The sequence below is a fragment of the Paramisgurnus dabryanus genome, chromosome 24 (assembly GCF_030506205.2).
Source record: "Paramisgurnus dabryanus chromosome 24, PD_genome_1.1, whole genome shotgun sequence".
NCBI lineage: Eukaryota > Metazoa > Chordata > Actinopteri > Cypriniformes > Cobitidae > Paramisgurnus > Paramisgurnus dabryanus.
Genome location: NC_133360.1, coordinates 19,961,163 through 19,986,791, shown reverse-complemented (window position 1 = coordinate 19,986,791; position 25,629 = coordinate 19,961,163). Strand labels below are relative to the sequence as shown.

General features: G+C 35.6%; 2 protein-coding genes and 2 long non-coding RNA genes across 6 annotated transcripts; 3 read left to right on the top strand and 1 right to left on the bottom strand.

The window, feature by feature from the left end:
* Nucleotides 1–257: 257 nt before the first annotated feature.
* On the bottom strand, nucleotides 258–6,548 carry LOC135740866 (uncharacterized). Its single transcript, XR_010529283.2, has 5 exons — nucleotides 6,392–6,548; nucleotides 5,698–5,815; nucleotides 5,579–5,614; nucleotides 4,293–4,355; nucleotides 258–3,853 (listed from the first exon to the last, which is right to left on the bottom strand). It is a non-coding gene; the product is annotated as an uncharacterized lncRNA (long non-coding RNA).
* Nucleotides 6,549–10,252: 3,704 nt separating this feature from the next.
* On the top strand, nucleotides 10,253–12,323 carry LOC135740865 (uncharacterized). The gene is made up of 3 exons (XR_010529282.2): nucleotides 10,253–10,403; nucleotides 10,619–10,680; nucleotides 11,717–12,323. It is a non-coding gene; the product is annotated as an uncharacterized lncRNA (long non-coding RNA).
* Nucleotides 12,324–20,135: 7,812 nt separating this feature from the next.
* Nucleotides 20,136–22,520, top strand: LOC135740863 (uncharacterized). 2 transcript variants are annotated; one of them, XM_065259401.2, is made up of 6 exons: nucleotides 20,136–20,353; nucleotides 21,231–21,294; nucleotides 21,454–21,517; nucleotides 21,717–21,872; nucleotides 21,961–22,053; nucleotides 22,158–22,520. In XM_065259401.2, the coding sequence occupies exons 2-6, from the start codon at nucleotides 21,242–21,244 to the stop codon at nucleotides 22,449–22,451; spliced, it is 660 nt and encodes a 219-aa protein (XP_065115473.1). In that variant the 5' UTR covers nucleotides 20,136–20,353; nucleotides 21,231–21,241; the 3' UTR covers nucleotides 22,452–22,520. The 2 variants fall into 2 exon arrangements, with proteins under 2 accessions (XP_065115473.1, XP_065115472.1); XM_065259400.2 differs by having other exon boundaries at nucleotides 20,136–21,294.
* Nucleotides 22,521–22,545: 25 nt separating this feature from the next.
* LOC135740862 (uncharacterized) lies at nucleotides 22,546–25,415 on the top strand. 2 transcript variants are annotated; one of them, XM_065259399.2, is made up of 6 exons: nucleotides 22,546–22,833; nucleotides 23,711–23,774; nucleotides 23,934–23,997; nucleotides 24,203–24,358; nucleotides 24,447–24,539; nucleotides 24,644–25,415. In XM_065259399.2, the coding sequence occupies exons 2-6, from the start codon at nucleotides 23,722–23,724 to the stop codon at nucleotides 24,935–24,937; spliced, it is 660 nt and encodes a 219-aa protein (XP_065115471.1). In that variant the 5' UTR covers nucleotides 22,546–22,833; nucleotides 23,711–23,721; the 3' UTR covers nucleotides 24,938–25,415. The 2 variants fall into 2 exon arrangements, with proteins under 2 accessions (XP_065115471.1, XP_065115470.1); XM_065259398.2 differs by having other exon boundaries at nucleotides 22,546–23,774.
* Nucleotides 25,416–25,629: the final 214 nt, after the last annotated feature.

The window sequence follows — 25,629 nt, the reverse complement described above, 5'->3', positions numbered from 1 at the left end:
TTATGCAGAGAAATACTGTTATTTTACAGAGATTTCCCAGATTATTATGATCAAACACCTTTAATAAACTGACAGCGCTGAGAGTTATGCAGAGAAATACTGTAGTTTTACGGATTTTCCCCAGATTATTATGATCAAATACCTTTAAAAAAGTGACAGCACTAAAAGTTCTGCAGAGAAATAATGTTAATTTACTGATTTTTCCCTAGATTCTTTTGCTCAAAAACATTGAATAAATTGTCAAGACATGCTCAAGATAGTAAATTAAAAAGATTTATTCAGGATTTTTAGTGTGTAAAAAAACTGTGAATATACAGTGTATCATCTCAAACATCGGCAAATGTATAAAATGTAATGAATGATTCAGTAAAAGAATTACAAAACTTACATGAAATAGATGAAACATTTTACTGTTAAAATCATATTTCTAAAATCATACATCAAATTCTCCTAAAATGAAAGCTTTATGGCTAATGTTAAATATTCTAAACATACTGAAAAAGTACAAAACAGACACATTAACAAGATAACACTTTCACTGTTTCACACAACTACAGATTCTATCACAGATGTAAATTTGCATTATTAACCAATTCTTTATAAACAGCCCCCATAAGTAAATGACGAATTAATTTATCTATTCTATATAATATAAAAAAATGTTGGGTTTCTGTCAACCAAGTGTTGGATCAAAAAGGGACAAACCCAAACCGTTGGGTTGGAATTTAACCTATGCCTGGCGGGTTCAAACCAAAATGCTAGGTTGTTTTGTCCAATTTTTGATCCAATGCTGGGTTGAACATTAGCCAGGATATTTTGTGACTGCAGGGTTACTATTGTGTAATTATGATGTATATAATTTGTGATAAATTAGTAAAGCAAATTGGCAGATTATTTTTCTTTAGGCAACAGAAAAAGTACATAAATAAGATGTTTATTTACTTGTTAACCGACTTAAATGGCCTTAAAACAATTTGAAGCTATTTGAAATTAGAGGCAACAAGTGAATTTTAAACACAATGATCAAAGAAACATACTTGTAGCATCAGGTGAAGTTTTTGTTTTAAATTGGGTTTGTTTGTTTGTTCTATAATGTAAATATCATAATTACAATTGTTCTATAATTTCAAAATTTTAAGAAAAAAAACGAGTGGTCTGACTTCAGGTTTGTGAAATTACAGTAAGTTAAAGAAATAGTTCACCCAAAAATGAAAGTTCTGTCATCATTTACTCTCTCTCTCTCATGATCACCATGGTGGTAATAGAATGTGTGTGTGTGTGGGGGGGGGGGTGTTATATTGATGCATGATATACATTGATGCAGTGTAGTGAAGTGGGCTATTGACACAAAATTTCTACCAGATGTAGCCATCAAACCAAATATTGAATTCATACAAAGGAACATTTAAGTATACAAGTTGATTCATAATAAATAAAGTGAAATGACACAGGGAATAAGTATTGAACACAACTGATGGCCTATAAATGCTTCTCATTACCCAGGAGGCACACAGAAAAGACTTCATGATGGGTAAGCAAAGAACTCTCTCAAGAACTTCTTAATCTTATAGTTGAAAAGCATTTTGATGGGAATGGTTATAGGCGCATTTCCAGAATGCTGAATGTTCCTGTGAGCACTGTGGGGGCCATTATCTGGAAATGGTAAGAGCATCACTTCACCATAAACCGGCTACGATCAGGTCCTCCACGTAAGATCCCTGTCCGAGGAGTGCAAAGAATAATCAGGAGAGTTCTCCAAGAGCCAAGAGACACTCGGGCAGAACTTCAGGAAGACCTTGCATCAAGGTCTAAACTATACACAAGGCCAAGGAAACAATAAAGTGGTCAGTCAATCACCTGACCCAAATCCCATAGAAAATCTATGGAGAGAACTGAAGATCAAAGTTCATAAAAGAGGCCCAATGAACCTTCAAGATTTAAAGACCATTTGTATGGAAGAATGAGCCAGAATCACTCCTGAGCAATGCAGATGACTGGTCTCTCCATACAAGAACTAGAAGCTGTAATCACCAACAAAGGCTTTTCTACAAAGTATTAAATAATGTGTGTTCAATACTTATTCCTTGTGTCATTTCACTTTATTTATTATGACTCAACGTGTATACTTAAATGTTCTGATTTCTTTGGATGAATTCAATATTTGGCTTGATGGCTGCATCTGGCTACATCACTTAGAAATCCCCTTACTGATAAAAATACTGATGTGTCAAATACTTATTTTCCCCACTGTATAAAAAAAAAAATTAAACGAGGATCAGATATACATTTCTTAACAAACGTGCTTGTTCACAGGCACCAGTTTCTTTTTCCGCCGGTGGGTGCTCGTCACAACGTCAAGCAATGCTTAGGTTACTTAGCAATGACAGATACTCTGGAGCACCTACATGCTTTGAAAAATAGGAAGTTTTGCTGTGCAAGATTGTAATAAATTTCTTTGTGACGTGCACACCATCGCGGGTCCCACTTTACCACCGTGGGTCGCACTTCACCACTGCGGTTGTGTGTGGTTATGACAACCGTCACAGCCCTAATGAGCCCCATTCACTTCCATAGTAGGAAAAAAGAATATTATGGAAGTGAATGGGGCTTATGAACTGTTTGGTTAAAAACATTCCTCAAAATATCTTCCTTTGTGTTCATCAGAACAAAGAAATTTATACAGGTTTGTAACAAAATGAGAGTGAGTAAATTATGACAGAATTTCAGTTTTTTCCTATATTGGTTCTACACGGAAATCTCCCGGAAGTTAAGTTTGGGCCACAAAAGCATTTATGTATGTTACTGTCACTGAAACCATCTATAACAGGGTTCTTCACATCCTACCCTGGAGAACCGCTGCCCTGCAAAGTTTAGCATCAACCCTGATCAAACCCACCTACCTCAGGTATGTTTGATTAAAGAGGAAACACAGTTTTTCTATATTTTACTATGTTCTTATCTCAACTTAGATGAATTAATACATACCTATCTTTTTTCAATGCATGCACTTCTAATCTTTGTACAGCGTGACGTGAATGTGTTAGCATTTAGCCTAGCCCCATTCATTCCTTAGGATCCAAACAGGGATTAATTTAAAAGCCACCAAACACTTCCATGTTTTTTTCCTATTTAAAGACTGTTACATGAGTAGTTACAAGAGTAAGTATGGTGGCACAAAATAAAACTTTTGTTTTGTTCCTAAGGAATAAATTGGGCTTGGGTAAATGCTAACACATTCACGATGCGCTGTACAAAGATTAAAAGTGCACGCATTGAAAAAAAGGGTTTGTATTAATTTTTAAGTTGAGGTGATAACATAAAAAATATTGAAAAAGTGTGGTGTTTTCCTCTTAAGGTTGGAGCTAACTCTGCAGGGCACCTTCAGGGTAAGATGGGAGGAACCATGGTCTATACGGAGATAAGACGAAAAGAAAATGTAATTTATATTTTTTTCAAGGCAGCTCCCTTCAGATGGGGCATTCATATAACAAACGTTGTGTCTACAATACAGATTGGCCTGAAATTAAACAAAAAAATCTGTACAGTTCCGGCAAGTGAATCTGTGCATATAAAATGTTTTCATTTGTGAAACAGGTGGAGAAAGCAACAAATTTTGCCATTTTAGCTTGTATTTTCAATATCAGTATTATATCAGTTTTACATTTTTACCTGGGGCTATCTTTTAATTCAGAAACATACAGTAACTATACAAGTATATTAATATCTAGCATAAGTATACAAATATAATAAAATAAACATTACAAATACCAAAATGTCAGAGATTCTGTACCAGATGTGACAGATAAAGAAAAATTCTCCAAGCTGCCAAAAATCACCTTGATCCTTGGTGCATCTAGGGGATAAAAAAGAACACAATATGATTCACTGAAAAGTATTGTAACTTTCCTTTAAACAAGATTATTTTTTATTAACATTTTTAACCAAATTTGACACTGAAACATTCTGGCAGTGTGAACTAGTGATGCCCGCATTGAAAAATATAGGGATGTATTAATTAGTCTAAGTTGAGGTAAGAACATAGTAAAATATTGACAAACTGTGGTGTTTTCCTTTAATATAGAGATAGGATAATGCTAAACATTTTTATAACATTATATAGACCCACAAATGAGTATTTTTTTGTAAAATAAAATGTGCTTCCCTAACAAAAGAAAGTCAGATACATCAGGGATGGCAAGAGGGAGAGAAAAAAACTAGATAATTTTTATTTCTGTATGCACCATGCCTTAAAATTGATAAAGCTGGTTTTATATTTGCCAGTTAATACTTACTAGTGTTGGATTTGTCTTTCTGTTGGTGCCTATTCTTACTGTAAACAATGCTTCAATGCTGATCTAAAAGAAAAAAGAAAGAATTAATGCGTTTCATCTTTAGCAGTTATCACTGTTGGAAAATGGAATTTAAAAACATGTTTAAGCCAAAATTTATCACGTTTTCAAGACGAGCACATGCTGTATAATAAATTTCTGAGAAGTTACTATTATTATTAAAAATGGTAGAACGTACAAAATATATTTTTATCTACCATCATCAAATGTCCCATGTTCCCCACATGTATGTGGTATAAGGAACACATGAATAAAAGGGTCAGCTTACACTTTAGCTTCTTCATCAAATTTTTTTTCCGATCAAATGCTCTTTTTTTAGCACCCTGCCCCCTTGGAACATGTAGCATTATTTTATGTGGACGTCATTTTAACTGAAACAGGAAATCACAACCGAACTGTCGAGACGACCTTCTCTATTTTTTAAATGATCAATAGTGTTTATGGCACAGTCCAGCAAAGTCGCATTTCACAGCTTGTGAGTGCCACAGTTGTATTAAAATAAAATCACAATTAAGATATAAAGTGTTATTACAGAATAAAAACAATGATAACAGTGATATGTAATTTTTGTTGGTGTGTATGCAGCAGTGTTTCTTTTCTCTTTCAGTCATTACTGCTGTTTATAATGTTAAGGCCGTCTAACTGATTGTGATGTTTGATCTCCTCCAAACTGTTTTTGGCAGAGATTCCTACATATGATCCACTCTGTGCTGTCACGCTGGACCGGAGCACCCTGTATGTTTGTGCATTGTAGTGGCAGACTTCATTCACCCCAATGGAAAGCATATTTACATTGTCTGAATCATTCCTATCCCCTACTTTGTGCTAAGAACTAGTAAATGTATGTCTTATCTCAGGTGCGTGTGATATCATGTTCTGTGCAATTTAGGGGGCAGGACGCTTCAGCATATAAAGAGCATTTGACTGAACAGGAAATTTGATGAGAAGATGAAGTTTAGGATTGTGTCATAACAATTCTAGAGTGACGTTGCTCATGAAGTCACAATAAGTGAAGAAGCATGTAAATGCTGTTAAAAACGCTAGGCAGACACCAATTGTGAGCGCTTGCCAACGTTTCTTCAGGTAAGCGCTTTTGTTGCTATTTTGTTCTGTTTATCAGTCGTACAGGGTCTTAGTTGGTTGGTTGTTGTAGTATTTGTCAATAATTTCCAAAAATATGGCAACTAATATGCAAACACAGTCTTTATATATTAGGATAAAATTAATACCTTTTGAAAATGACGTGGTAGGAGACTTCTCTGGAGCTTGAGGGGGAAACGCACACAAAAACAATATTAGTAATTTTATTTAATGGGATGTGGACTTTCAAAATTGAAACGTTACTCACCAGTTCCAAATAAAACATCCTCTGTCTCATTTTGACTTAAGTCCCAGCGACCAACAGTAGATCCAAGAAAAACAGGATTGTATAATCTTCTACAGAGCAGGTTCAAGTTCCTCTCGGTCTAACAAGTGTACATGACAGTGATCAATTTACACATTACAAATATACATTACTATTTATGCTACAATATAAACGCACCAGTATCACTGATAATCATAATACGGAAAGTACGTCAGGATTTTACTGTCGCCGATTGATTTTACAGTTTACTAAAAAACTTCTACGAAACTTCTCCTTATATATTATCAACATCAGCTACAGAGCGTGTCAAATACTTCAGCGGAGCCTATTTGCAGCCGTTCCGCAGTCGGTGGAAATCCGGGGTAACGGCATCATAACTACCTTGGAACAACATGTATAACTGCGAAACATTTAGCTTGTTAACCAAAGGCTTTATTAGCGTAGTTACAAGAAAACAAAACACGACACGACGCCTTAACGTTACTATAAACATCTCATCAATTCAGACATCACGTTATGTGAGCTTGACCTAATAACTACTAAAAACACACATTAACATTAGCAGTTCTTACGTTGATATTTGCAAATATCGTTCACGGGCTAATCGCGTTTAGCATCTTACTTGAACACTTTCTTTATGCGTCAATATAAAACTGGTAAAGTAAAAGGTATTTACCTGCTGCAGTTTTCCATATGTCCGGTACCCGATGGTTAAAGTCTTTGTCCATGTTATGTTTTCTAACTTAAATTCAACCGAATTAAAAAAAATACCGGATAGAGTGGACCAACCGATGTACTGCAGCAGTTCTGCAGAGTGAACTCCTCCTCCAGCAGCGTCAGCAAATACTACCGGCTGCAGGAGTTTGAAATGTTGAAAAGTGCGCGCTGAATTGTCATAGGCCAGAGATCTGCATGACGGTCAAAACAACCAATCAGCGCTTATAACAACAAGGCGAGACACCCAATAGCGTAATCATAGTGCAACCATCGCAATAGTTATTATTAAAGTATTGACTACAAAAAAACGTGCGTGCGTGTGTGTATATATATTGTTAAGAAGGCAATGCACCCATGGTATATTTTAAAAGTCTTTTTTTGTATGCAAGAGGTGGGAGATGTTGAAGTTACAAATGACATGTCTAAGTACACATATGGCCAATACATACACACTCTGCTTACATCAGTAACTGAAAGAATTGCTAACGGACAAATAACTGCTGTCTACTGTCCATAAATGAAAGTTGAATAAAAATGAATGTGACTTTGGACAGAGGCTGAACTGTAAACATGTTATGTGAGAGGAACATGCACAAACACTACAGTAAAACTCTCACTTCTTTCCCTACTGTACAGATGCACACACCACCTTATGAAAATTAACAATGTTTTTTGTTGTAAAAGTGTAGTATTAATGTTTTTTTGGTATATACTATTAGCAAAACTACACTAACCATGGTTTAACTACAGTAACCATGGTTGATTTTTGTAAAGGCACACACATGCGAGATACCTTGCACTATAGACCATTTCAAAAGATGTAAACAACACTGGTCCAGAAGCACTTCCTGTTTCAGTTTGTGACTGTTTTTTTATTTCACACATATATCATTATCTTTAAGATGTTTGTTTAACTTTTTGACTCAGTTCTATGTGTTCTGTTGGTTGTATTTTATCTCAACGTTTATCTAGTGTTAAAAAACTGAAACAAGAAGTGCTTCTGGACCAGTGTTGTTTACATCTTTTGAAATGGTCTATAGACATAGTGACTTAAACACTGTACCCAGTCAACATGTGAGATCACGCGATGATCACAGAAAAATCACACCATTTTCATACTGTGACATTCTTATCTTGTGAGTTATGTGCAAGCTCTTTGTGAATGTTGAGTTCATGGTATCAGTGCACAATGAGCGTGCCATGACCTCACATAGTGACCATAGTATGAGATCACTGTGAGAGTACGGTGAACTCACAACCTGACCATAATTTGAGCACACAGTGGATGTGCCGTGACCTCACATCGTGACCATAGTATGAGCACAGCAAGTGTGTCGTAATATGATTTGAGCACACAGTGAGTGTGCCGTGACCTCACATCGTGACCATATTATGAGCGCACACTGAGTGTGCTGTGACCTCACATCAGGGCCACAGTATGAGCGCACAGTGAGTGTGCGGTAACCTCAAATTGTGACAATAGCCTGAGTGACCTCACATTGGTGCACTCACAGTACACTGACCTCTCTTCCGAGGTGCATAAATTCAAAATATGTATTCGGAGTGTCATGTGTGTTGCTTGTCATTTCAAAATATGTGTACATTGCTTCATGTGAACCATGTGCATCACGTGTCTTGCCAAAATACATGCCCTGCTGCACATGCATCAAAAGTTTTTATGATAGAAGAGACGCTCACGTTCACAAAATACTCACAAGACACTAACTTAATAAACTCTGATTACACATGAGATTAAGTGAGTATCTGACAAACGCGAGTGTCTTTTATTATAAACTCCTTAATTCGAAGCATCTGCAGCAGGTTTGTATTATGACATCCCGCAAAGTACCATCAAGATGTTGCTCAGAGAGCTAATATGCTAGGATTTGCTATTTGAAAAACAGGTCACTGAGATGTCAACATTTATTTGCAAATCATACAGTGAACCCATAACAAGTCATGAACACACACATGCACTGAGCAAGTATCACTGCATCACCCAAACACTGCAATCACTTTCTTCCAGCTGTGGAAATCAAACCAACATCCTCTGGGTTACAAACAAGTCTGATTCTCTAACCACTAGGCCACAATGCTTAAACACATATCTGTCAATCCCGGTCACTTTTACTTAAAATCTGTGCTTTCTAGAATCTTTATTTGTAGGCTTCTTCATGCCATAACCTTGTTGTTGACATTTTATATGATATATACACACCATGCACAGGGCTGTATAAAATGCTGTGTAGAAAGTGTCCTAAATTTTGAGCCTATGATCATTCCTATATTTCTTAAAATTATAGGTAAGAAGGGTGACGTTCTACTCTTGGGCCTACGTTTTCCAGACATATGTGTTGTCCTGCTATGACAAAGTGAGTGTGCTGTGACCTTACATTATTATGACCATGGAATGAGAGCACAGTTGTACCATGAACTCACATCGTGACCAATGTGAGGTCACTCATACTATTGTTACAATGTAAACTAACTTTGTGGCCTACTGGTTAGCGAGTCAGACTTGTTTGTAACCCAGAGATTATTTGTTCAATCCCACAGATAGCAAGTTATTGAAGTGTTGGGGTGCTGCAGTGATAGTTGCCCTGTGTGTGGGGTGTGCATATATGTGTGTGTGTGGTTTTTGTGTGTTCATGACTTGCAGTGGATGGGTTAAATGCAGAGAAATTCATGTCTTTTTTACTTTTTCTTTTATTTTGCCCGATATCAGTTGCAATTAAATAGTGACATGTTTCCAATAGCAAAAGCTAGCATATTAGCTCTCTGAGCACCCTGCTGAAAAAAAACAGCATCAAACCAACATGGACCAGCATGGGAATGCTGGTCTATGCCGGTTTAGCTGGTGGTCACCAGCATACCAGCACCAAAACACAAAATATGCTGGTCATGCTGGTATGGCCAGCATGGGATGCTGGTGCTAATGCTGGTTTGGTGCTGGTTTAGCTGGTGCTAATGCTGGTTTAGCTGGTGTTCACCAGCAAACCAGCAACAAAACACAACATATGCTGGTCTTGCTGGTATGCTGTTTTTTAGCAGGACAAATCTGGTACTTGCATATGGTGGGCTTTATGGGGTAGTACAGTGAGTGTGAAGTGATCTCATATTGTGACCGTCACATGAGCACACATTGAGTGTGCAGCGTGCTTACACATTAAGATCACTATGACCCACACAATCAGTATCTTGTGAGCTCATGGTGACTTTCCTTACGAAAATTAACCATGGTTTTACTACAGTTAAAACCAAAAAAGCATGGTTACTGTAGTAAAACCATGGTAACCACAAAATAACCATGGTTTTGACAACCATGTTTTTCTAAAACCACAGTTAAACCATGGTTAGTAGCCGTTAAGTGTAGTAAAACCATGGTTTTGCTGATAGTAATCAATACACCAAAAAACTATGGTTACTACACTTTTACCACAATAAAACCATGGCTAATTTTCGTAAGGGTTCACTGAGAGATCACATTGTTCCCTAGTGAATGATGCCCCAAGTCAAAGACCCGAGGTGACATTGAAGGGTTAACCTGAAGTAGTAAAACCAAAAGAAAGTCAGCATCTCTTTAGTGTCCTCACTAATATAAGTTAGTTGAAATTACTAGTTTGTCTTCCACCCAGTGCAAGCGTTTTACATGAACCCCCAAACCCCACCCAGAAAAACATAGCACAACTTATTAAAGTTTATTTAATTTATTTTAATGTTTGATTGTTCTGTGAAATACAGTGGTATTAAGTGCTAAAAAAATCTACGCGTTTTTTTTTTTTTTTTTTTTTCGTCACTGGGTCAATACAACGTAGTGCGCATGTGTCTGCAGGAAGAGGCGCGGTGGCGGTATGCACCAGTAGGTGTAACCCGCCATAAAATTGAAAGAAGAAGAAGAAGAAGGAAGAGCCGCTTGTGCGCATGTGCGTGCATGCATCCAGAGGTTACCACGCGAGACTGAGTAAATACAGGTAAGAACAGTTAAAGATACTCTAATAATAAAACCAATTTATTGACGTTATATTAAAAAATATAAGGTTGGCTCGCTAAATATTAACCACATTTTAGCCATGTGCATCACGTATTAGTTTATATTTAGCGTTAGCGTATTAGCCTAACTGTTAGTTTGTAATACTTGTTTGCTGCATTTCAGCTTGCATATTAAGTTACACGTGTTTTTTGACAGACAGGTGGATATTAATCAGTTCGATGACTAAAATACTTCTTGCCATCAACGGACAACGTTTCGTATGTAATGAATTTCTCACTTGTGCAAACTTGGTCTGTGTGTGAGTGCTACAGTGGCATATATTATGGCAAATTTTACATGCCACTCATGTGAAATATGAAAGTAATATGTAACATTCAGTCACTCAAAACCCTAGGTCAGTTTAATCCTGGGTTATCTTGCATGACACTTCACAATTTACCTGGGGTTACCAATTAATCATGCAGATTTATAAATTAATGTTTTTTATACCACTGGCCTGTTGAATATTTTATTCTGATTGGCTGAGAAATGTTTGATTGGTTATTTTTCTGTAAACCGCACACCTAACCTGTCAAATATCTTAAAGTTAAACGACATAGATTTTCAATATTTTATTATTTTCTTTCCTCAACTTAGAATAATTAATATTTTACATGCCTATCTTTTTTCAATGTGTGCAACTAATCTTTGCACAGTCCGTTGTGAATGTGTTGGCATTTAATCCAGCCCGTTCATTCCTTAGGATTTGAATGGACCGGATAAATGGTATGATCACTCCATCATGCATAAAAACACAATCAACAGGGATATAATTTGGGACTTGCTGATGAACTGATTAATTCCATCATAGTTAGTTTTATGTGTTATCCTTAACTGAACACAATATGTGTTGTTTTAACACAACCATTTTTAGAGTGTACATGCATGCATCAATTTATAAGTGTAGAAGTGTGTGCATGGCTGCCATTTAAATGGACTATTGAAAAATCAATGAAATTGTTAACTCCACTGGTCTTAATTATAAAGGGCACATATTATTAGAATACTTTTCTTAGGTGTTAGAACACCAATGTGTCCTCAGTGTGTAAACAACCAGCCTAAAATGGTAAAAATACTTACACTTCTATTTTATGTAATTTAAATAATTCAAAACCCCTGTTGAGAAATACGTGAAAGGTGGTCACGGTACTTGTACATTCAGGACGTGATACACTTTACTGGACATTTTAGAGAATAGATGATAATTCTACCACATTTTAATCAATCTCACAATTTTTTTTCCTTTCCTTACAGATACTACAGTACGTGATCTGGAGCTTGACTTCACCTGTTTTGTGGTGGTTAACAAATTGTGCGGTGCTTTTGGCATTGTCTATCCATGTATAATTGTGATGTTCCAGGAGTGTTAATGGAAGCTACACAGTATGTAGATGTTTGTTCCATTATATGTATGTGTGTGTACCTGGTAATTATCACGTTGTGGGGACCTAATGTCCCCACAAAGATAGGAATACCAGTAAATTTTGACCTCGTGGGGACATTTGTGAGGTCCCCATGAGGAACCAAGCTTATAAATTAAACGGAATGATTTTCTTGGATTTTTTCTTGAAAATCTAAGGTCGCAGAAAGTTTTCTGTGATGGTTGGGGTTAGGATTTGGGGAAGGGAATAGAATATACAGTTTGTACAGTACAGTATAAAATGCATTATGTCTATGGAATGTCCCCACAAAAGATGGAAACCAGAATGTGTGTGTGTGCGTGCCATGGAACAAATATTTATTTTTATAGCTTTTTGTGTGTTCTGTTTTTGACTTTCCCCCTGATATCAAGACACCAAAATAATATTTTAATACGCATTTTCATGTGTTTGTAAAGAAAATAAAGTGTACTTCACTGTTTTTTGTGTTATTCTTTATTCTGACATTTACACTTTTGTAGTCAGCCCACACAGATTTAGTTTATTTTGATTTATATAGCACTTCTAACAGTTTTTATTGTTGTAAAGCAGCTATACATACAATTATAATTAAAAATAATGGTGATAGAAATTGATAAAATAAAATAGACATTATATGGTAGGAAAATACTTAATTATATATTAATTATATATAATTATATATTATTCTCAATGTACATACGGTAAATGAAAACTGAAGTAAGGGACAAAAATTTCAAGTGTGTTGCTAATATTGTAAGGGATTTAAAACTTGTGGTTCTTTACAAAATACTTGCCTGGACTATTCACTGTACTCCTGACTTTTGTCAGATTTATTGACAGGTCTTTCTGTTACATTACTGAATTAGGTATGTGTCCAGTGGCACAACAAGACTCAAAATGGAAAACAAGCTTTAAAAGTCCAAGAATTGATGTAAAAACTTATGTATCTGGAATTACAGTTTAATTGTAAAAATACAAATAAATATAAAACTAAGAACATTTTCCTTAAAATTACAAATAAAAATGTTAAATTGTTAGTATGGTCATGTACTTTAAATATAACAAACCACACATTTAATTACAGATTTTTATTGTAAATTTACATGAATTTGCATGTAATTTAAGAAAACAGAAAAAATACTGTATAAATAATATAGTATTTTCCCGTTTAAAAACGTAGATTTTTTGTATTTTGTCTTTAATTACAAAATCCTTAAAATAACAGTCGAGCTGTTAATTGACAGATAATGTTTGTAATTTTACAGTGTTTTAATGATATTTTTCAATAATGGTAAACCACTGTAAAAAATGTAAAGTAATTGTTCGTAAAAAAAAAATTTTTTTTTACAGTGTGTTTAATCCAAATTCCCAAGAATCACTGAAAATTTTTAAATTTTGACAAGTTACAAAATGCAAATGGCACCGATTTGGTGGAATGGCCTGTATAATGTTCCTCGCCGTGATTTCACAAAGTAAGATGTGATCCTAGATCAACATTTTTTGTTGGTCCTGGATCAACGTTTTAATCAAAGATACCGCAACTTACCCAAACCTTTACCATTTTTACCCCTCAAAATAATAGTTTGAGAATAATTTTGAGAAGCCCCTAACCCAATCCTAAACCTAAATCTAAAGCCTGGTGCACACTGTGAGATTTCAGCCACTATTTTGCTCTCTGGGACAAATTTTGAAATTCTAAAAGATTCCTGAAATCCTAGATTAAAATCTGCCATCTTTAATCGCCAGGTTGACATGTTCACAGACAGCCGATTAATGAATGTTGCGATCAAAATTATCTTTCGACAAAATTCTGTCACTGAGACACAATCCTGCTGTGTGACATCTCCCTACAACAACCGGCAGACCAAGAACCAGAAGCACAGAACCCGATGAAGCAATTAGTGTGAGAACAACAAACCAATGCAGACAAATGTTGAAAAAAGCCACGTGGACATATGCGCTGGAAATACAAATGCAAGGTACCCATCTCCTACATTTTTTTCTTCTTTTTATGCTTGAGACAAGTCATGATTAAAATGAACGCTAGATTTTGTTTCAGTTTGCTAGCCTTCGCTTCAGCGTGTGTTCGCCCAGCTGTCACTGATTGATGACGTAAAACTACAGACTAGGGTTTGTGTGCGTCTGATTTTTTTAAAGTCTTTAAATTCGTACGGTACGAAATTTGATGGAAATTGAGACCATACAGTATGACATGGACTTAACTACGATCTTGATCACACAGCGTAGCAAGCAACAATCCTAAAGGACTATTTAAAATCGCACAGTGTTTACTGGGCTTAACATACACCCTAATCCTGAAATCTGATTGGTTAATGAAAATGATGATCCAGGACCAACAATGGTGATCACATCCTACTTTTTGAAATCACGTTCACCTATAAGGTCTGTAACCAAACTGATCAGAGTCCCCATTGACATCAATAGTTTGTGTTTTTCCTATTATGGAAGTCAGAGGGGCCTTTGATTGGTTAAACATTTTCCTCAAAATATCTTCCTTCGTGTTCATCAGAACAAAGAAATGTAAACAGGTTTGTAACAACATGACAATGAAATGATAACAGAATTTTTCATTTTTGAGTGAACTATCCCTACGCTGTCAGAAATAAAGGTACAAAACTGTACCTTTTCTGTCACTGGGGCTGTACCCTAAGTTTCTGTTCGGTACCTGTACAGGAATACAAAACAGAATACAATTTTTGGTAGATTACCGTACCTTAAGGACCTATACTGTAAGAAAAAAGTCAAAATATGTAACCTAGCTGTCAGTGGGGCAGCACCCTTTAAGTAGGTAATTGCATGGACCATTAGGTACAGATGTGTAAATATTTAGTACCAATATGTACCTTTGAGATACTAATATGTATTTTTGAGGTACTAATAAGCTCTCTTTGGTCGCAGCATGTACTTCTGAGGTACTAAAATGAAATCCTTAGGTGGAAAGCTGTACTTTTTGAAAGGGTACAGCCCCAGTGACAGAAAAGGTACAGTTTTGTACCTTTATTTCTGAGAGTGTAAGGACCATGCATGTCCAAATTCTGTAACATAACCATTTTTCAATACAAACAACCCTTTGTAAAACAGAAAGCTTCTTTGGATGTTAAAGGTTCTTCATAGAACCATTTAGCCAAAAATGGTTATTCTATGGCATCGTGAAGCACCTTTATTTTAAATAGTAAAATGCACAGCAGATCATTGGTACAGTAATGCATGCAGTGAGTATAATGTGATGATTGTAATTGCATCACAGTTTTTAAGGCACTAGGAATGAAAATGAACCCTGAGTGGAGAGATTTATACAAGGAGCTAGAGACACCACATCGCTCCTACTAAAAGGTGCCGGTTGTTTGTGAGGAATCCGTTTGCACCAAAGTCTAGCGCAAACCTTGACCCACATGTCAGCAAATTCCTTTTAACCTTGTCACTTTTAGCTAAATCAAATAAGTAAAGCTAAATTGAATCTAATCTGATCATTTGAAAAGGCGAGATGGATTTTCAAAACAAACAGTGACATATGGAGTAACTTAAAGTATGTTGGTGGGACTTTTTTACTTTGGTGAGTAATAGAGTTAATGTTATTAGGAGAAATGGCTTGCGCGTGAATGAAGAAAAATTGAGGTGATATTCACATGGTTTGATAAAACAACAAAATCGAAGCCAGCTGGATCAATGTTTCTGGGTGTTGACCATTTCCAACAACTTAATAACAGAGGTTGTGAGATAGCAGCCTGATCTTATGAGAATTTGTACATACTTTACGAGTTGGCTAATTTGTATGAATTCGTACGATGCAAAAATGTACGATTATCATAAAAAATATCGTAGTCCCACCCCTAACCCCGATGTCACTGGGGCAAAGGCAAATCGTACAAAAATTTATGAATGTGGTCATATGAATTAATACACAGTATCATCTTTATAAAATATGTACGAATAGCAATGAGATTGAGCATTGGGCATAGAGTAGATACAAACAATATAGGCACACCACCAGCGACTAGCAATGGCGGAGCAATGCCAATTAATGTCTTGTTAGTTACTGCAGTCGATGTTTTTGTTTGTGCTACCGAAATTATGAACGCCTTCTAACAACCTCATTGAAAGTCGCTGGTGGTAAGCATGCAGCTTAACATGACTCAATTCGTCAATTTTTAATTATTCAGAAAAAAAAGTCTGTATTTCAAAAAAGGCTAAATTAATGTACTTTCCCAGATATGTTCTATAAAAAACACACACACACAAAATAAAGCAATCTATAAGACGTGGTTTACAGACTGGTGTTGTGTAGAGGATGAATTTTATTGTCAGATCTTTTCCAGTTCCAGATAAGCACATCTGTTTGCGTGCCAAGCAAGGCTCTTTTAACACAAACGTATTCAAAGCATTAAAACCAAACGACTTCCCAAATAAAAATGTAATTGTGTTTAAACAAAATGTCCTTTATTTTCTCGTCTTTAAGGAATACAATGCAAGCCATTATGTGGCATTTTAAAGGCATTTTTGCCATCTACGCAAACCCATCTGTCACTGCCCACCAAACAGCAGAGTTTTAAAGAGCCGCCACGTGTTTGCCAGCTCCCAACAACGTGGCCGTGCCTGACAGCTGTTTACTGTGATAAACTGTGTCTGTCAGTGCTGTAAACAGTGAAGATTTTCTTAATATGTGGCAGTTTTGCATTTGGAAACGGCACCATCTGGCGCCGTTACCCAGTTTAGAGTTTGTTATGATGGAGTTTGAACAATGCAGAGTCACAGCTCAGACTAATAATAACATCCACACCAGACTATCAAAGCAATAAGTGTACCATTGACCTTTTGAGAAATAGGCCTATGTGTTATATATTTTATCAGAGAGCTGCCACATCTGCTATCTCAAGGGCTCATTCAAAAATTTAGTACGAGGGGTGAATACATGCTCTCTGTTTTGGTTATTAACAAAAATGTTGACATTATCACAATGACATTACACCGAAGGAAATGTGTTGTGAGAAGACAAATAACACATTTGGCATACTAATATAAATGATGTTAATGCATTCCAGAACAGTGCCAATACAGAACTTGTTGCCATTGTTTTCTTGTGTTTGTATAAAGTCCTGTGGTTTTGAATTATTTTAATTACCGTATTTTCTATATTTTTATGTGAAATACTGGCACATGTGTTGATGTTGGTTGTTGTCAACTGCAAAACATGGCAATATTACAGATTTTTGCTTTTCGTAAGTGCTTTTCTATATTTTACTATGTTCTTACCTCAACTTAAACGAATGAATACATACCTATCTTTATTCAATGCGTTGTGAATGTGTTAGCATTTAGCCTAGAAGACATCTAAGCGACACAACGATTGGCTTTGAGCTATGTACAGACACATTTGATACACATTTGTAGCACACAAGAAACGGCTCTGGGCATTCGTAAACCACGCCTCAAATACGAGAAATTGAACATGTGGTTCCCAGAACATGTGGTCTGGTGTTAGCCCCGCTAGCTTTTTCTGCTTTTTTAAATTATTTATGAAGCCAAAGTATACATTAATATTACATATTTAATGTTATATTGTATCTGTTATTTTTCTTTTTATTATTATTCCTCCGCCATTGCGTTCTATGGCAGCCCATAAAACCGTACGTAGGAAAGTTATGAAATTTGGCACACTCATAGAGGTCAGTCCAAAAAGTTTCCACAGCAAATTTGGAGTCTCTATATCAAACCCGCTAGCACCACCAAAAGTCCAAAGTTGCACTTATGCTTTTGCTTATAACTTCTGACCCGTAAGTCCTAGAAACGAAATTGGTTCCTCTGATTCCTTGGCTCAAGACGATTCGATTGGACCCTATGACGTCATTTTCCGTCATGATTTTTTTCCTGCCATTTTGAATTAGTCATAAAACCTACTTTTGCGAACTTGTCCTAGAGCTTTTGCATGATTGCCACGAAAAACGGTATGTAGCATCTAGAGACACTCACGGCAAAAAGTTATTAAAAGAATTTTGATAAACCAATCTGTTATCTTATAGCGCATCAACAAATTTTACATATAGCCCAAAGAACTGATTATAGGCTGTGTCTTCGCCAAACTTATGTCTACTGACACGACACTTAGTAGTTTTGATGCCAGTCAAGATTTGAGGGCGCATCGTCACAGCGCAACCTAGTGGTCAGACGAATGTATTACACGCCTATAACTTTGGCTGCGGTAAATTTATTTTAATGTGACTTGGTTCCTTGGAGTCCTGAATAGTTGCGGAGTCCAAAGATACCAAACATGCCAGAATTTGCCTTACGGTTAGCCTTGCACATCAAAATAGCACTTAAAAAACACTCGCGAATATCTCCGCGAGCGTTATTCCGATAAACACCATAGGAAGAACATTACATTACCTTCTGAACAAAAAACTCTATTGGAGTTATATTAAAGTTTCTATCAGAAATGGCCGAAAATTGCAAAAAAACTAAAAAATTTTACATATAAATGGTTATAACTCCGCAACGAAATGTGATTTATACACCATATTTGATACGCTGATGTATGATCAGATTCTGAGGCCACACAAAATTTTTTTATTCTTGCACCATTGTCCTCATAATTTAACAAAACCTTTAATTTCAAGCAAGCCCTATGGTCATACAATGTTTCCTAGCTAAACTAAAGTGTATAGTCATGAAACTAGCTAGATGTAACACAGTCATGACCAGAGGTTGCATGCACAATTTGTCATTGTGCCACCTAGTGGTTTTGAAATAGAAATGGTAATTTTTGCTTAAACTACTGCAACAGTACATCTAAAACCTTGAGTCATCATGGATTATTCATTTCATGGCTTGGAGTATAATCATTGGTGGTTGCCAATTCACTCCCTAGCAACCAATGAGAATACCTTATCAACTGTTTTTGCAAGAGCTATATCTCTGCATCAGAACATCGTAGAGACATGGGGGTGGGCTCTTTTGAATCATTAACACAACTGTAACATTTTGTGAGCTGAGTATTGCCACTGCAAGCACCACTCACTTTTCCTTCAGTGTTCTAGTTATCAATGCTAGTCGAGAAGAGAGGGAGAGATTTCACTGAATGAGAACACAGCTTTTTTGCTGATAACTGTTATATTATTTTGTCTGAAATCAAGAGATTTTCCTAGGTTCTTTAAACTGCTCATCTGAACTGAACTTTACTTTCTTCTGTGCCCTTTTTTGCTTGACCCCGGTAATTGCTGCTTGCAGCTATATTTATTATTATTTTTGTAAATATAAAAGCCTTCCACAACATCCATTTATTTTGCCATGTTACTCACTGACACTTGGGACTTATAGAAAATTGTTTCCCAATTATGTTCGACTTTGTGGTTCATTCATGCGCGCCTATCTCTTGAACCTGACCTAAATGCAGCATCATTTCAGAAAGTAAGAACTTAAAAGTAACTTTTCATTATGAGCTACATTGCCATAGAAACTAATAAACTGGTCTAGCTTCCAAAAGTGGCCTGACATTATTTTTTTAATAAATTGACAATTAGAATAGAAGGGTTTTTACAGACCAATAAAATTTACTGAAAGTCCCTTGTGATAAAAAAAATTGTTGGATTGTATTGCATTGTAATGACTCAATTACTTTGTTAAAATATAACTGGAAGCATTGTATTCTGAAAATATGCAGATATTTTCAGCCAAGAAAAACGGCATTGAGGGCCTTTTTGTCAGCCATTTAGTTTAAAGTGCACCTATTTCATTGCTAAAAACAAAGTTATTTTGTGTATTTGGTATAATACAATGGGTTTATGATTAAAAAACACAATAATTTTCACATACCGTACATTTTTGTAGCTCCAGATATCTTTCTGAAAAGCACAGATTTGAAAAGCTCTATGTCCTTGATTGGCCAGCTAATCTGTACGTTGTGATTGGCCTGATGTCAGCTGGAAATGTGACGTTTCTTACCTTGTTTGAAAGATTTGGTTGCAAACAGGAGTTAACTTACAGGCTGTGAGTCCGAAGTGGGAGGAATTATTATAATGTCGGTCTTGTCTACATCACCTATCCTAGGAAGTAAACTGTTGCCTACAATCCGTGTGTTTGTTGTAGTCCAAGAAAAGAGATTTACGTTGTAGACGATAACTCGCATCATCGTTTACTTTGGGGTTTGTATCTTTTGCATATCATTAACATGTACGAATACACACATACACTCAAAAAAATGATTCTTGCCAGTAATTGATATTAAGCAAACAATCCAAATATAATATATTTGAAAAAATGTCAAATAAATTGTATCTTTCTGAAGTGCTTTTACACTACATGAATGTTATGTATTTAAGAGCAACCTGATCAAATTACATAAAACATACTTAATTGGTTACAATAAGGCGCAGTGTCACGTGTTGCGCATGCGCCTTGATTAACTGAACTTCCGGTGGCGCCAGACGACATGTGGACGTCACAGTAGCAAGGAACATATTTGAATTATTCCTACAAGGTAAGATATTTTATATATCTATAAATGATTCGACTTTATTATTATTACTTACTGGTAATCATTTAATCGATGCTTGATCTAGTTAAACTTTAACGTTATATTTTTCGGATTCCCCATTTTAAAACGAGTAAGTTAACTGTTAAGTAAACTGTTTTTTTCAATACGTACTGCCGATTGACTGTCTATTATTTATGTATCTAGGCAGGTACGCATATATGATTATGATTAAAAAAATTATAACTTACAAAAAATTAAAGCTTCGTTATATCGATGTTTTTTTGCATTATGCCAAAACATTGCACTCACGAAACGCAGTATAACGATCGTATATAAGAGTTGAATATATTTGAAAGTATATACCATATCTCATTGAAACAAATCTCTTATAAAATACTTTGATGTACGGTCCGCTGTGTGTGCTTCGTTTTAACAACTTCCAGAGGTTGCGTTAGACTTCTATGGTCATAAAAGTTCCGTCATAATTACTTTAACTAACACTTTACTTTCATTTTCATAACAAGTCGTTTGACTGATCCTTAATGACACAGAAGTACCGCGAGAGCGATTTGAGAGTTGTGCTCTTACAGCTGTCTCGCGGTACTTGACGTCATAAGATGATGGTTCTGCGCATCGCTGGTTAACGCCACCACTGAGCTTTGTCATCTCGACGTACTTTGTTAGAAATATCTTTTGCACGTATTCAGAAATTTTCTACAAGGACGTAATGCGCGCATTCGCGTTATATGCATGCAAACGTGTTCAGGATTTTGCGTTTAAACAAGTCCTTGAAGTGGGGAATCCACGACTCCATTAAGTGAAACAGTCGTTCTTTTAATGTTGTGTAAAAGAAATCTAATATGTCGTTTTACTATTGCAGAGACCCCATTAATGTCATTTTTCCTGCATATTTTGACGACGTTTGGGACAATCACTTACTTAAGGTTTGTGTTTTTTGTTGTTGCTTTATTTTAATAATACCAGTTGTTTACATGCAAACCTGTATAGGATTTTACGTTTAAACAAATCCATGGAAGTGAAACATGCATTCTTTTAATGCTGAGTACATGCAATCTAACTGTTGGTTGTCTTTACCATTGCAGATACCCCATTAGTGTCATTATTCCAGCATATTTTGACTACGTTTGGGACAATCACTCACTTAAGGTTTGTGTTTATTGTTGTTGCTTTTTAATATATAAGGACTATATATATATATATATATATATATATATATATATAAGTGTGTGTATATATAAATACATAGTAAGAACTATAGACACAATGCAATTTTGGTAAAATACAACTAAATCCTCCACAGTCAACCTACATTTATTGTCCATTTTAATTTCCATTTTTCTCTCAGATAAACGCTGAATTCATGCGGATAACAACAGTGCCACTCCTGACCAAGTTCTTTGGGCAGCTGGATAGATACACTGCAAACCTGCATAAGGTTTTCAAAAGCAAAGGAGGTGCTTCTGGACAGAAGATATCACGCATAGTGGCAATTGCTGACAAGGTGTGGTAAAATGTATTTTTTTCTATGTAGAACTAATTACAATGATGTCATTATAATCTTTATTTAATATTGTTTTATTATTTTCTAGCGTGATGACATACACCTCAAACGAGACTGTGTCATAAAGAGTCTGTGTGTTTATCTCAATGAAGACATCACAACACTCGTGAAAGAATTCATGGTTCGTATATGTTTTTATATAAGAATATAAACTTATTTCTAAGCTGCTTGTGTCCAAAATTTCAGTTAAACTGAACAGGGTTATTTTTTTTCTTTTGGATTTAGGACTGCAACCCTGTAGAAGCTAAGAGAGGAATTTCTGAGACTACTCTCGGGATTTATGCGATCCGTAGAGAAGGTGCTGGTGCTGAGGAGAATCTAGGGGATGTTGTGGTAGTGATAGAAGGTGTGATGCTGCTTCAACGCTTGAAGAGTATTTCCTTTGGAGTAGTGATCCTGTTCAGACTGATCTACGCTCTCAACTTAAGCTACCCTAAGAGCCTCAAATTCACGTTTGAATTCTTCCAGAAGGTACTGATGAATTTGGATGGCAACAAGCTTTCCCCCAAAGTTCTATAAGGACATTTGAAAACTTGTGAACTTTTGGATTTGTTCTACAAACTGATGACGATGATGCCCCTTGCTGTAGCTCTGATACTCTTGACACAGTACACTCAAAAAAATGATTCTTGCCAGTAATTGATATTAAGCAAACAATCCAAATATAATATATTTGAAAAAATGTCAAATAAATTGTATCTTTCTGAAGTGCTTTTACACTACATGAATGTTATGTATTTAAGAGCAACCTGATCAAATTACATAAAACATACTTAATTGGTTACAATAAGGCGCAGTGTCACGTGTTGCGCATGCGCCTTGATTAACTGAACTTCCGGTGGCGCCAGACGACATGTGGACGTCACAGTAGCAAGGAACATATTTGAATTATTCCTACAAGGTAAGATATTTTATATATCTATAAATGATTCGACTTTATTATTATTACTTACTGGTAATCATTTAATCGATGCTTGATCTAGTTAAACTTTAACGTTATATTTTTCGGATTCCCCATTTTAAAACGAGTAAGTTAACTGTTAAGTAAACTGTTTTTTTCAATACGTACTGCCGATTGACTGTCTATTATTTATGTATCTAGGCAGGTACGCATATATGATTATGATTAAAAAAATTATAACTTACAAAAAATTAAAGCTTCGTTATATCGATGTTTTTTTGCATTATGCCAAAACATTGCACTCACGAAACGCAGTATAACGATCGTATATAAGAGTTGAATATATTTGAAAGTATATACCATATCTCATTGAAACAAATCTCTTATAAAATACTTTGATGTACGGTCCGCTGTGTGTGCTTCGTTTTAACAACTTCCAGAGGTTGCGTTAGACTTCTATGGTCATAAAAGTTCCGTCATAATTACTTTAACTAACACTTTACTTTCATTTTCATAACAAGTCGTTTGACTGATCCTTAATGACACAGAAGTACCGCGAGAGCGATTTGAGAGTTGTGCTCTTACAGCTGTCTCGCGGTACTTGACGTCATAAGATGATGGTTCTGCGCATCGCTGGTTAACGCCACCACTGAGCTTTGTCATCTCGACGTACTTTGTTAGAAATATCTTTTGCACGTATTCAGAAATTTTCTACAAGGACGTAATGCGCGCATTCGCGTTATATGCATGCAAACGTGTTCAGGATTTTGCGTTTAAACAAGTCCTTGAAGTGGGGAATCCACGACTCCATTAAGTGAAACAGTCGTTCTTTTAATGTTGTGTAAAAGAAATCTAATATGTCGTTTTACTATTGCAGAGACCCCATTAATGTCATTTTTCCTGCATATTTTGACGACGTTTGGGACAATCACTTACTTAAGGTTTGTGTTTTTTGTTGTTGCTTTATTTTAATAATACCAGTTGTTTACATGCAAACCTGTATAGGATTTTACGTTTAAACAAATCCATGGAAGTGAAACATGCATTCTTTTAATGCTGAGTACATGCAATCTAACTGTTGGTTGTCTTTACCATTGCAGATACCCCATTAGTGTCATTATTCCAGCATATTTTGACTACGTTTGGGACAATCACTCACTTAAGGTTTGTGTTTATTGTTGTTGCTTTTTAATATATAAGGACTATATATATATATATATATATATATATATATATATATATATAAGTGTGTGTATATATAAATACATAGTAAGAACTATAGACACAATGCAATTTTGGTAAAATACAACTAAATCCTCCACAGTCAACCTACATTTATTGTCCATTTTAATTTCCATTTTTCTCTCAGATAAACGCTGAATTCATGCGGATAACAACAGTGCCACTCCTGACCAAGTTCTTTGGGCAGCTGGATAGATACACTGCAAACCTGCATAAGGTTTTCAAAAGCAAAGGAGGTGCTTCTGGACAGAAGATATCACGCATAGTGGCAATTGCTGACAAGGTGTGGTAAAATGTATTTTTTTCTATGTAGAACTAATTACAATGATGTCATTATAATCTTTATTTAATATTGTTTTATTATTTTCTAGCGTGATGACATACACCTCAAACGAGACTGTGTCATAAAGAGTCTGTGTGTTTATCTCAATGAAGACATCACAACACTCGTGAAAGAATTCATGGTTCGTATATGTTTTTATATAAGAATATAAACTTATTTCTAAGCTGCTTGTGTCCAAAATTTCAGTTAAACTGAACAGGGTTATTTTTTTTCTTTTGGATTTAGGACTGCAACCCTGTAGAAGCTAAGAGAGGAATTTCTGAGACTACTCTCGGGATTTATGCGATCCGTAGAGAAGGTGCTGGTGCTGAGGAGAATCTAGGGGATGTTGTGGTAGTGATAGAAGGTGTGATGCTGCTTCAACGCTTGAAGAGTATTTCCTTTGGAGTAGTGATCCTGTTCAGACTGATCTACGCTCTCAACTTAAGCTACCCTAAGAGCCTCAAATTCACGTTTGAATTCTTCCAGAAGGTACTGATGAATTTGGATGGCAACAAGCTTTCCCCCAAAGTTCTATAAGGACATTTGAAAACTTGTGAACTTTTGGATTTGTTCTACAAACTGATGACGATGATGCCCCTTGCTGTAGCTCTGATACTCTTGACACAGTAGTTGTTAGCTCTTGTGCTATTGAGCCAGTTTGGAAATACAAGCACTGATACTGTTATAGTTATGTCTCCTAAGTAAAAGTGTTTTTCGATTCCTGTGTTCATATGAAGCTCCAAATTTCACTTTGGAGTGTTGAAACCGAGTTCAGTAACTCTGGAATGCTGCTAATGACACTAATGCAAGATACATGCATCTTTTAAGGCACCTTCCTGTACCTCTTGTTAATCTTGAAACAAAAGTGTTTAGCTCTTGTGCCATTGAGGCACATCAGAAATCTAAGGACTTGTTTTGTAGAAGCACTGATACAGTAATACAGTAGTTATGTATATTAAGAAAACTGTTTCTGTGTGTCAAGTTTTATCAGCTTCCTGTGTTTTATGAAGCTGAATTGCAACACAATAAATGCATACAGTGATAACTGAACATTGTTTGACAATTTATTTAATATAATTAACAGAAACAAGAGTTATATAAAGCAATAGCAATAAGTTATTTAAAAAGAATAAAGTTTATGTATTACCCAATCTTAAAACCCAGTTAATCGATTAACATAAAATTTATTTAATTCATTCACATAAATTGAATGTGATGGTTTAGCTTAA

Coding starts and splice junctions, on each gene's coding strand:
- LOC135740863 (XM_065259400.2), top strand. CDS start 21,188: ATGTTGTGTAAAAGAAATCTAATATGTCGTTTTACTATTGCAGAGACC. Junction 21,873..21,960: donor TAGTGGCAATTGCTGACAAG/GTGTGGTAAAAT, acceptor ATTATTTTCTAG/CGTGATGACATACACCTCAA. Junction 22,054..22,157: donor CACTCGTGAAAGAATTCATG/GTTCGTATATGT, acceptor TTTTGGATTTAG/GACTGCAACCCTGTAGAAGC.
- LOC135740862 (XM_065259398.2), top strand. CDS start 23,668: ATGTTGTGTAAAAGAAATCTAATATGTCGTTTTACTATTGCAGAGACC. Junction 23,775..23,933: donor GGGACAATCACTTACTTAAG/GTTTGTGTTTTT, acceptor TTACCATTGCAG/ATACCCCATTAGTGTCATTA. Junction 24,359..24,446: donor TAGTGGCAATTGCTGACAAG/GTGTGGTAAAAT, acceptor ATTATTTTCTAG/CGTGATGACATACACCTCAA.